The 13,457-nt window shown below is 43.0% G+C and overlaps 1 protein-coding gene across 1 annotated transcript in view; it reads left to right on the top strand.

Moving 5' to 3' along the window:
- Positions 1 to 7,834, top strand: part of MSR1 (macrophage scavenger receptor 1) — an 85,080-nt gene extending 77,246 nt beyond the window's left edge. Inside the window, exon 9 of the mRNA XM_088478783.1 lies at positions 7,701 to 7,834. Within this exon, the coding sequence (XP_088334909.1) occupies positions 7,701 to 7,834 (134 nt within the window). The remainder of the gene's footprint in view (positions 1 to 7,700) is intronic.
- Positions 7,835 to 13,457: the final 5,623 nt, after the last annotated feature.

Here is a 13,457-nt window from a genome sequence, read left to right as displayed (position 1 = left end):
ACACATTGCGATGCATATGCATGCACAGAATGCAACCAATCGGCCGATTGCTTGCGTAATCACGGTATCGATCCTTGCTGAATCAGGTCCATAGACTTTGGGACTTTGCTAAAAACTTGTTAAATCCTGAAATGTCATATTTCATGAGTCAAACTTTGAAGTGCCTGAGAAATGTGTAATGCTTGAACTATCTGTGAATCCCAATACTTATAACCAAAAAACTTTAAACCTTGAAAGCCAACATCAAACAGGGATATAAACAATACATAACAAGGAAAAACCACCAAAGCGGTATAGTGAGGAATTTGACAATATTGCCTCCCCAGACCGCAAAGTTTAGAAGAAGCAAAACTGAGTAATACAGTACGTATTTGCATTTCTACAAATCTCTTGCATTCTTATTTCATTTACATTTCCAAATTTAATTTCTCTTGTTTACTTATAAACACCATGATAAGGTTTTCATCAACTCCCTCCTTCACTCAGTCTCTACCTAATCCTCTGTTCTGCCCCCTGCTTCCATCTTTATCCTTTCCCCCTTTTATCTTCTACCTCCTCCTCCCCTTCTCCCCCCTCCTCTGTCTGCCTATTCTTCCCTCCTCTCCCATTACTCCACTTTCTTCCTGTTCTACCCCCCCTCTGTCCTACTACCCCACCACTAAACCCTCCTCCTACACTTCTCTCCCTGTCACTTCACCCCACTACCATCCACATCTCCCTCCCTGCCCATCTCCTACAGGTTCCCTTACTAGCTCAGGTGCCCGCACCATCACTAAACTCTATTCATATCGGTCCCCCAAATGAATCTTACATCCACGTTAAAGCAAACCCAGATAATATTATTCAGATCTCCCCCACAAATGCTATCTCTCTATCCTGCACCCTCTGGAATGCCAGGTCAGTCTGTAATAAACTGGTCCCCACCCATGACCATTTCATCTCCAACTCCCTGAATCTCCTAGCCATTATTGAAACCTGGATCTCACCCTCTGACACCACTTCTCCTGCTGCTCTATCCTCTGGGGGCCTTGCCTTCTCCCACACCCCCTGGCCTGGGGGTCACCATGGTGGTGGTGTTGGGGTCCTTCTATCCACCAGTTATTCCTACCAGCTAATACCCTCTGAACCATCCCTTACATTGCCCACATTTGAGGTTCATGCTATATGCCTCTTCCAACCAGTAAACCTCAGAGTAACTGTCATTTACTGTCCCCCTGGCTCTCCTTCCAAATTCCTTGACAACTTCGCTTCCTGGCTCTCTCACTTTCTCTCCACAGATCTTCCCTCCATTATCCTAGGTGATTTTAATATTCCTGTTGACATTCCCACAGAATCCTCTGCAGCTAAACTCCTTCCCCTCACCTCTTCATTTGGTCTCGCCCAATGGACCTCATCACCCTCCCATGTGAGCGGGCACTCACTTGACCTGGTCTTTACTCACTGTTGTGATATTTCTGATTACTCCTATTCCCCATTCCCCCTCTCTGACCATCACCTTCTCTCTTTTAACCTATCCCTCTCTCCTTTCCCTCCTTTACCTCCTAAGGCTACCATTACTAAGCGTAATTTTGAGGCTATGGACATTGTTGCTTTTTCCTCCCTGCTGGACTCTCTTCTCTCCCCTATCCTTTCTCTCTCCTGCACTGAACAAGCTACTTCCCTGTACAATTCATCCCTTACTTCTGCTCTTGACTCTGTTGCTCTGGCAATAACTACTCACCCTTGCAGATCCACTCCACAACCCTGGCATTCCAAATGTACCAGATACCTGCAAAAGTGTTCAAGAATTGCCGAGCGTCAGTGGAGAAAATCACGCTCTAAGGCTGACTTCCTCCATTTAAAATTGATTCTCTCTTCCTACAGTGCTGCCCTGTCTCTCTCCAAACAAACATATTTCAATAACCTCATCTCCTCCCAGTCCTCAAACCCCAGCATCTCTTTGCCACTTTCAACTCCCTCCTCTACCCTTCCCCTCCTCACCTCCCCTCCTCGCTCTCTGCCCTTGACTTTGCCACCTACTTTACATCTAAAATTTACTCCATATGTGAGGACATCATATCCCATCAGACCCTCAGCACTCCTCCCCCTCCTTTCCCTGACCACCCCTCCCCTTCTGTCTCACCAACTCTAACAACCTTCTCTCCTGTTTCTGGAGAGGAAGTCATGGCCCTCATCCGGTCCTCCCCACCTTCCACCTCCCGTCTTGACCCTATCCCTTCCCATCTCCTCTCCTACCTGTCTCCTTCTGCCTGTTCCCATCTTGCTCACCTCCTTAATCTCTCCCTATCATCTGGCACTGTCCCTTCTGCATTCAAACATGCCCTTGTCTCCCCCATTCCTAACATACTTTCCAACTATTGACCCATCTCTCTTCTCCCTTTTGCTTCCAAACTCCTTGAGCGTATTGTCTACAACCGCCTAACCACCTTTCTTTCCTCCCACTCCCATCTTGACTCATTTCAATCTGGCTTCTGTTCTCTCCACTCCACTGAAACTGCACTCACAAAAGTCAGCAATGACCTCCTTGCTGTCAAATCCAAGGGCCACTACTCTGTGCTCATTCTCCTTGATCTCTCTGCTGCATTTGACACTGTAAACCACCCTCTCCTCCTGCAAATCCTTTACTCTCTCGGTTTACGTGGCACTGCCCTCTCCTGGCTTTCCTCCTACCTCTCTGATCATTCCTTCTCTGTGTCCGCTCATGACTCCTCTTCCTCCCACTTCCACTAACAGTAGGGGTTCCCCAAGGTTCTGTTCTTGGACTTCTCCTTTTCTCCCTATATACATCCTCTTTAGGTGAACTCATTAACTCCTTTGACCTCCAATATCATCTCTATGCTGATGATACCCAAATTTACCTTTCCACCCCTGAGCTCTCCCCTCGCTCCTTACCCATATCTCCAACTGTCTCTCTGCTGTCTCTTCATGGATGTCCCAGCGCTTTCTTAAACTTAACATGTCTCAGACTGAGCTGATCATCTTCCCACCCTCTTCCACTACCTCACTTCCCACAATTTAATTATCAATTGATGGCACAACTATCTCCTCTAGCCCCAAAGTGCGCTGTCTTGGAGTTATCCTAGACTCCTCCCTCTCCTTTAAACCACACATTCAGCACCTCTCGCAGTCCTGCCGTTTCCACCTAAAAAATAACTCCAGGATTAGACCCTTCCTCACTCAGGATGCCACTAAAACCCTCATGCACTCACTGGTCATCTCCATATTGGACTACTGTAACCTTCTCCTACCTGGCCCAGTGTCTCACCTTTCTTCACTACAATCGGTTCTCAATGCTGCTGCTCAGCTCATCTTCCTCTCCAGACGTTCTACAGCTGCTTCCCCTCTCCTTCAAGCCCTACACTGGCTCCCCTTCCCCTTCAGATGCCAATTCAAGAGTCTTACACTCGCCTACAAAGCCCTCACCAAATCCTCTCCCACATACATTTCTAACCTTCTCTCCCTTCCCGCCCATCCACTTTGCTCAACAAATGCATGCCTCCTCTCTTGCCAACTGATTACTTCCTCCGACTCCCACATCCAAGATTTTGCCTGTGCTGCTCCCTACCTTTGGAATGCTCTCCCTCTCCCTATCAGACTCTCCACCTCTACAAATCTTCAAACGGGCTCTCAAGACCCCCTACTTCATCAAGGCCTTCCAGCACTCATCCTAACCCACCTTATGCTCTTTCCTCCTTATCTTCCCCTTGTCATGCCTGTCTGTCTGCCCCTCCCCTTTAGAATGTAAGCTCTCATAAGCAGGGACCTCTTCCCTAATGTACTTCTCTTTACATTTTCTTCTACTCTTTACTCCCCATTAGGGCACCTAACACGTGACTGCCAACTCCCGGCTGCTTATTGTGAGTGCTTTAATCGCTATTGCAGCAATGCATATAAATCGTGTCCTTGTCCTGCACTGTAATGTACTGTAAGTTACTTGTTTCTTGTTCACTTACTAGTTCTATGTACTATATAAGGTGTTATGGAACACTTGTGGCGCCATATAAATAAAGGCTAATAATAATAATAATAATAATAATAATAATAATAATAATAATGTGTTTCGAATGGAAGTCTGTTGTAGATAAAGAAATGGCTTCTTTTAATGCATCAATAAATTTATTGCAATCAACCAACAATATATACAACCGACATATCTTAACTTAATACTAAATATAACCACATGGACACAGACTGTATTGGTTTAAAGATCATAACATTTTTTATTAAAAGAATGACCCTGATTTATTACTTAATTAGGAAGAAAAGAAGGACGCTACAAAATATTCAGCTCCAGCTTAATATATTTTACTAAATTAGGGAATGAATGATATGCCCCCCTCTGTCAAATGTAAGATGAGATGCGAAGACTCACTATCCCTTATTAAAGCATAGTACAGTACGGGCGTGTCTGCAGAGACATACACCCAAAGTCCTCCCGCAGAGGTAGATAACATAGACGCCATGCTAGTTATCCTTCAAAGGGTAAGTGCCACACAACGACTTCTTACATCCTACATGGCCACTGGTTTGTAGCACCTTCCCACCAATCAGTACCTTAAGAATCAAGCATTAATAAAATGAGAACAACAAGAATGAAAATTACAAAAGGACACTGGGAGGGACAACCACGATCCAGGAAGATGGCTGCTAGGATCACCAACAGTCCTATATCAGAGGAATAGCCACTCCCCAAGGATCCCCCGTAGGCCAATTCTGACCAATAACAATCCCCCCAGCCTAAATGACAGTACTTAGCAACTGTTTTTAAATTCTGAACCAATTACAAAAAACTAAGGACTCATATAGTCTTAAGCTTAAACAGCTCTCGTCTAACCTAAGGCATCCATACATTTATTTAAATTAACCAGCAATATATACAACCAACATATCTTAACTTAACATTGAAAATAACCACAAGGACACAGACTGTGTTGGTATAAAGTTCATAACTTTTTTATTAAAAGAACAACCTTGTTTTTTTACTTAATTGGGAGGCAAACAAGGATGCTACAAAACACTCAGCTCCAGTCTAATTTATATATGGCAACTGATATGCCACCCCCCTCCACATGGTAAATGTAAGCTGAGCTGCATTGGCTCACTATCCCTTACTGAAGCATAGTATGAGCATCAAGATCTTCAAGATCAAATTGATGCCTGTTGACTGGTCAATTTGCCCCCTAGATGAAGCACCAATCAGCCTGGATGCCCCAGGCACTGTTCCTGTTGAAACACAAGGTCCAGCAGGGCAGTCCAACGCACCTCCCATACCCCAAAAACACCTAACCTGATGACCACCTAACAATAAAGATGTCTTGCTCACAACACCATGCTTCTCAACCCAATAAATAAATGAATGGCCCTCCAGCCACGCTTGCTTAGAAGACACAGACAATGTTGTAAAAGAAAAATATGGCTCCCAAATGTCAGTACAGCACAGTAAGGAAAACAACAAAACAGCAATATGTATGAAAGAAGGAGAAGTTAGTAAGAACCCAAGTGGAGGAGAAAATCTAAAAAAGCTCTCGTGGACCATGAGAAATATGCTAACTGAATTAAGGCCCCCAAGGAGATAAAAATTAAAAAATTCCTTCACATCCCCACTTCCAGAATGCTATCCATTCAAAAACTGGCGGGTGAACAACATTTTTAGGTCAAGCAAAAATGCAACTAAAGCTTATCAACTCCAGATATCCAGATACATATTATTTCCTGACGTGTTAAACAGCCCAACTACCGTGGCATGACTCGGTAGCCATTACCGAGTTATGCAGTGCTCATGCGTTATGTTTACCGTGACTTGTAGTGCATGGAGGTAAGATTTATGTGGACACATCTGTAAGACTTGTAAGAGGATTCTTTCCACCTTCCTATAGCTTGAATGGCGGTAGTCCACTAGCCACTGCGCATGTGGCCGCCCCAATATAAAAAGAGTATGCATCATACAGAGCACTATCCAAACCCAATTGTCCCAGACAGCACATAAACACTGCCGCAAACTGAAATTTGTACAAGGGAGAAGCATCAGCATGCAACAACCATTGAGGACCCACATAGCTAGCAACCAGCAAAGCAAAATGAACAGATCTCAGGGATAGCATGAGGCTTTATAGTTGCCCAATGCCCCTGCCCTAACTGCTCCAGTTTACAAAGGATGGGCCTAGCCTGAAGCACCATGTGCTTATGTAACAAACCCGTGCCCACAGATTTTTTTACTAGCCGCAAATGACTTGCTGATGCAGAAAGTGCAGAAAAAAAGACAAAGAAAATGGCAACTGAAACAAAACAGCTTCAAACACAGATGAAGCTACTAAAAGAACCACTCCAACTAAATGCTGCAGCAAGTCCATATCAACAGGCCGCCAAAAATCCTCCACAATAGGAAAAGAAAAAGAAGATAATAAAGGCAACAAAATAAACCATCCATGGCTAAGTAACTACATGTAATTAACCAGGGATGGATGCCCAAGGACAACCATGATCCAGCAAGATGGCTGCTAGGATCACCAACAACCCTATGTCAGATAGCCCTATATCAGAGAAATAGCGACTGCCCTTGGATCCCTCATAGGCCAATCCTGACTAATAACAAAAAAATAACCCAGTCTAAAGTACATAGCAACTGTTGACACATCCTGAAGCACTTGTAGAAAAAACTAAGGACTCATAGGGCTATATTTACTAAAGTGCTGGTTTTTAGAAATGGAGATGTTGCCAATAGCAACCAATCAGATTCTATTTAGCATTAATCTAGCACCTTCGAGAAGATAATAGCTAGAATCTGATTGGTTGCTATGGGCAACATCTCCACTTCTAAAAACCCACACTTTAGTAAATATAAGTAAAGATTTTGATTCTGCATTTCTTAATAGTGAGCTAGCTGACTAAATCTTTATGGAGCCACCAGAGCACTATGATAAAACTTTGTTTCCAGAAAAAAAAAGCTATTCCTTATCGTTGTGTACGTGAGTGACTTGGTACTAGCTGGTCAAGAAAGTTACATTGAAAATGTTAAGAGACTTTTAGGATAAAAAATGTTAATTGAAAGGCCTAGGTCCTGCAAATCACCTGCTGGGTACACGGATTTTGCAAAATCTAAAAGCTGGAGCCATCAGTATAGATCATCAAAACTATATTGAAAGTGAAATATGGTATGTCAGATGCAAAACCAGTGTACTGTCATCAAAAGTACAAAACTAACTAAAAGCATGTTACCAACTTCAGAATCTGAAACAAAGTGGGTGACAGCTATCCTATACTATCCCATACCAAAATGCAATTGGGAGTCTGATGTATGCAAGTTTTGGCTCTATAAAAGGGACTGCTTGTGCCCAAGGCTGTCACTGTGTTGTTGGGGCATCACAGTGCTGCATGCCTGTACAGTAATTAGCCCAAGAGAGATTGATACCTTATCATATTGACTGCTGTTTATCTTCTATCACCTGTATCTTGTTATCTTCAATAACACCTAATCGGGTTTGGAATCATGTGGACTAACCTCCTAGCTCACATCCACTACGTACCTACTAATGTAGGAATCTGGCAATAGATATTGCATGTATATTTTAATATTAAGCTGTAACTTTGCCATAAGTGGAGCCTCTACTGATTTCAACATGTCCTCCACTTCTATGAAATATTACATTTGATAAAATGCATCATGTTCTACATTCCATTAATATCCATACATTTGTTTTTAGGAACAGGTCGAATATGGATGGATGATGTTGATTGCCTTGGATCTGAAACTTCCATCGCTCAATGTAAATTCAAAGGCTGGGGGCAGACAAATTGCCAACATACTGAAGATGCTGGAGTGCTGTGTTACGGATAAAATCTTTTCTTTTTATTCCTTCTCAATGTTATTGCTCATTCTCTTAATACTATGTACAAATCAAAAAAACATAAAAAATTTTTTATGGAAAACCCCAGTTCAGGATTGCCGCCCTACACTCTCTACTAATAGAGAATTGTGGTCACTGTTATGATCAAAGGGATCCGCACGCAAATATCATTGCAGCTAAGATTTCGCAAGGATCACAATTCTGCAAATATGCTAATGACTCACCCTCCGTCCAGTGCTTAGAGACGCCCACTGAAATCATCTCATATCTGCCTCTTACACACAAAACCAGAAACATCGAACGCAGATCAAGTGGCTATTAGCCCTATGGGTAAGTCTAACATGCCATAGACTTAGCAGGTCTGCAGACACACAGAGGGCTCTCCTGCTGCACACCAGGACACAGTGGATAATTTGGCTCGCTCTGAGAACAAGGCCAGCCAAATTATCCTCTGGGGGATGATTACAAAAATGGTCCAACATGCCTGCATTTTTGTAATCATCCCCCATTACCTCTCCCAAATGCTGACTACCTTTCACTAACTTTGCTAATGAATCATCTGTGTAAGCGTAATCGCAAAGCGATCGCTGTGTGTGAGAAGTGTAGTTTACATGCATGCGTAATGGCAAACAATAGTTTAATCTGTGTAAATATCGGCATTTTGTGTGGATCTGAATCATACCCAAAATCTGACAAGCTCTAAACATATTTTTAAAATCCACAAGAAAAGAGGAATAGGGATGATATTATGATGTTCACACAATCTAAACATAATTGCAAAATTGGGATGACATCGGAAGCTGACGGTCAGCAACCATCGATGGTCCCAATCTGATGGAAGTACTTTTTCCATCGAGTTGTGGGTATTGGACAGTTGGCAGCCATTGGATGCAGCTTTCTGAAGCCTATCCGTTGGCTGACTTTTTCTTTTTCTGCTGTGGACAAGCGGAAGTGATCTCCGCAGCTCAGTTATTATGTGCACGCACAAAGCTGTGACTGCTTCTGCGCATGTACACAATACAACCATCAATGATTATACCATCAAATGGTTTCGATACAATAGCTAGTAGCCATCACAGTGTGTGATTTGATGTTGGATGGCTGTCAACCATTCAATGCCAATCCCGCTCGCAAAATAAATAATTACACTAGCTTTATATTTAAATTTCTATTATTTTAGCATGTGAACGAGGTTGACTTTTTTTAAAATCTTGCACTGGAATTTTCCTAATGACGTAAAACATGGTGTGGTCTAACTGTGCACTATTGCACTATAAGGGCTATATTTAATAAATAAAAGTGAGAGTTTTTAGAAGTGGAGATGTTGCCCATAGCAACCAATCAGAATCTAGCTATTATCTTGTAGAAGGTGCTAGATAATTGTTAAGTAGAATCTGATTGGTTGCTATGGGCAACAACTCCACTTCTAAAAACTCTCTCTTTATTAAATATACCTCTAATGCTCATGGTGTCCTCAGTAGGATTATTGACTCCTTCCAAGGTTGAAACGTGGATCATATTGAAAGATTGAACAAAGTTTAATCTGAAATACATTTAATGCTGTAGTAAATACAATAAAATGTTCCTAAATTGTGTGGTTAAGCTCCATTGGAGGCTGCCTGCAGATGCTGAAACCAGCTACAAGGGCACGGCTATGCCATTTTGGAGTGCAATGTGCCGCAGAGAGACCCGGGCACATGGTATTTGCCACCACTTCTCCTTTGCTCTACTTCTACTCCAGATTATACTGTAAGAAAAAAAAATCTGCTCTATTCATGAGAAACACTTTTGCTCAACAAGCATTTCAACTTTAATGTGCATGCACTCTTTACAAAACCATGCTTCTTTTTTTGAGACATGTTAAGCTGGGTACACATGTAAAGATTTTCTGTCCAACCATCCAACTAGTTGATTGGTTGGAATGAAAATCTGGTAACGTATGGGAGTAACTGATGATCAGCTCCTATATGCCAGAAAACAGATGAAAATGGTCGTTCAGACAAGTTTGTTAAATGTTTGAGCTAAACAGTTTGTTCAAACAACAGTTTTTGTCCATTTTCTGGCTTTTTGGAGCAAATTCCTGATTGTCAGTTACTCCCATACCTTACCAGATTTTCATCCAACCAATCAACTAGTTGGATGGTTGGACAGAAAATCTTTACATGTGTATGCACTATGCAGCTTAAGTGATTGAATTTTGCAAGAGTAAAGCTATTTGAAACTACTCTGCAGATATATTACTCACCTGGAAAACTGACACATACAGAAAGTTAATGTATTTGTTTAACAAAATGAGGAGATGCTTGTAAAAAACAGTAGTATGAGGATACTATTATATCATACTTGCCTACCCTCCCGATTTGGCCAGGAGCCTCCCGAAAGTCGGGTTCCGCTACCGGCCCCCAGGAAAGGCAGACAAGCCTCCCGGCAGCTTCCGACCCCTCCTGTTCCCCACCCCCAGCGATAGTATGAGAATCCCTCGCAGCAGGGGCCAGTGACGCGAATCACGCCGAATCGCGTAATTTTAGCCCTGCTGCACAATGCCGGAAATCTCGCATTGTGTAGTGGCAGCGGGGCCAAAATGACTCAATCATGTGGCAACGCCCCCGCTCAGCTCGCAAATGCCAGTCACGCCCCTGATTTTGCCGATCTGGCTGCCCCCTCCCGGAAGGGGCAGCCAGAATGTTGGCATCTATCTATTATATAGGTTAAATAACAGTGCTGAAAACAAAAGTGTGCATGCGATCAGGTAGTCGGCATTCAAAATATCAACATCAGCACGTCGACAATGACACCGACATCATCAATGTCAATGCCTGCAAAATATCGACATTCACAGAATGTCGACAAAGGAAATGGTGCATTTCAATTAGGGTTTGTGTTCGTATAGGGTTACTGTTAAGGTTAGCGTGAGGGTTGAGGTTTGGGAAAGAAATAGACGAAGAGAATGGTGTCGACATTTCAACAATGTCGACATGGTTAATGTCAACATCATGAACATACCGGCACATTCAATGTCAACATTACATACATGTCGACATAATGATTGTCTACATGATATACCACACCCATGAAAATACCTCCCATGTCTTACATTTTGCATGAGAAATGTTAATAATTATAAATACAGAATTCTCTTGATTCTTTCAAGTGGTCACATCCAGGTGAATTCCCCAAAGAAGATTTTATATTAGAAACCAAACAAATTCACTCAGCATATTGGAAACATATAAATATCAATGTATATTTGTTTTACATCTCAGTTGCATTTGCCAATGTATTAAATAGGCCTGTGTTATTGTATCAATACATCAGACTAGGAAAGCAGATATTCGATTTCAGTGACGTCAAAGAAATTATTTATTCAAGCTTCGCTAATTTATTGTCATTTCCAGTTATTTAGTGAGTTTACTGGGCTAATAGTTTAATAGCAATTTGCAATAATTAAGCTATTTACAATCATTACTGAAGCAAAATGATGTTTAAAGTTAACTGGGATTACAAAACACAGCAGTTAGATGGAACTAAAGTAATTTGAAAGCAGTGATTTAGGAAAGCCTGTTACCGGAGATGTACAATGCAGCACAGCGGGGCAGTATATACTGCAGTAACGGCTATGCAAGGAGCTATTTTCTTATTGTGTAAATAGTCCATCTATTTACTATGATATACAGTGTACATAGGATTTATAATTTGAAATGGTACAAATGGGATGCGGTCAATATCCCAGCGTGCGGGATGCTGGCGCTTAGAATACCGACGCCAGAATCCGGACACCTGTCAGAATCCCGGTGCCAGTTTCCCGACCGCTGGCATCCCAAAGGTAAGTAGTGGGGTTAGGGTTAGGCACTAGTTGGAGGATTAGATACTAAGGGGGGAGGGTTAGGTTTAGGGTGCGGGGAGGGGGAGGTTAGATAAGGGTGCGGGGTTGGGGAGGTTAGGTTGAGGCACTAGAGAGGGTGGTTAGGGTTATGCACCGGGAAGGGAGGGTTAGGATATCGACTGTCAGTTGTCAGTATCCTAACCCAGTTGGGATGCCGGCATCAGGATTTTGATCGCCGAGATCCCAAACGCCGCCATCCAGTACATCTACTGTATCTACCTATCTATATACAGTGGGGTCTATGTATTAAGCCTTGGAGAAAGATAAAGTGGAGAAAAATAAACTACCAACCAGCTCTGTCTAACTGTCATTTTTCAAACTCTGGGGGAGATGTATTAACGGCAAAATGCGGTAAAACCCCCGAAAATGCAGTTTTCGGGGGTTTTACCGCATTCCCCGTATGTATTAAGCAGCAGAATGCGCTGCATTCTGCTGCTTCGAGTCGCTAGGTAACGCCACCTTCAGGTGGCGTTACCCAATAGAAGCCTATGGGCTTCTTAGCGCGACGCTCGGGGCCGGGAGGGATCCGATCGGATCCCTCCCATGAGCCCCCGCGTCCCGCGTCCTTCTGCGCATGCGCAGAAGGACTTCTGGGTGTTCAACCCGGAAGTCCCTCTGCCCGGCAGCATCGCAAAGGACAGCGGTAATGAACCGCGGTATGTACGCGAAGTCGGGGGGGGATGTACCGCAACGGCGATGTCGCCGTTAATACATCTCCCTCTTAGCCTGTAAAGTGATGAGTGTGGATGATCATGGATATATATATACAGTCAGGTGCATAAATATTGGGACATTGACAGAATTGTCATATTTTGGCCTCTATTCACCACCACCTCAATGGCTTTGAAATGAAACAAACAAGATGTGCTTTAACTGCAGACTTTCAGATTTAATTTGAGGGTAATTACATCCAAATCAGGTGAACGGTGTAGGAATTACAACGGTTTCTATATGTGCCTCCCACTCAAATGATGAGTCACACTAGCATTGGTGTTAATTCAGTTTCAAAACAGTTGGGTTTGATGTCGATATGAGTAATAATGGCAATGGACCACAGCAAGTAAAGAAAAAGTGTGCTGGATATTCATTACTGATTAGCCCTGGCAAAGGGAGCTGAGGCAAGAGATGGGGTAGGTGAGATAGCCAATAGTGAGACAATATTTAATTATGCTGTCTTGTTGCATACATTAATTTGCTTCACTGTATTTTCCGATTTATCTATTGTCCATTTCTCCTTCTGTTGTTAACTGCACCCTGTGAAGTGCAAGGAATAGCATTTAAATGTGGTATTTAGGTAGGAATACGATCCGATGCGCGCTCCCGCTGCTGTTCTATCGTATCTTAAGATCAGGCATGCAGCCCATACTATACGTCGTAATCGTATGCAGATCGTGCCGTGTATTTGCACATGCAATGCATCGTGCGTCCGACCATCCGAGCGGCATCATTTAAATCTATTATGATCGCATGTTTTTGGTGAGGCACACAGTCGATCGCCTGGCTTACCTTCGTTCGGTATGCTGGGTGTCGGGCTACCGGCATAGGGATAATGATAGGCGCCTATCATTAGTCCCCTGTTGGGGTTGCACAGTTGGGAAGCCGGTGGTCAGCATTTGACCATCAGCTGAGTGCATACCGTATGGCCAGCATAAGTGGCAATTTGGTAAATGTTTTTGTAGAGCAGGCCTGGCCAACCTATGGCTCTCCAGCTGTTGTGAAACTACAAGTCC

The sequence above is a fragment of the Taudactylus pleione genome, unplaced genomic scaffold (assembly GCF_031769625.1).
Source record: "Taudactylus pleione unplaced genomic scaffold, aTauple2 ptg000218l, whole genome shotgun sequence".
Taxonomy (NCBI): domain Eukaryota; kingdom Metazoa; phylum Chordata; class Amphibia; order Anura; family Myobatrachidae; genus Taudactylus; species Taudactylus pleione.
This window is presented reverse-complemented; position numbering and strand designations above follow the sequence as displayed.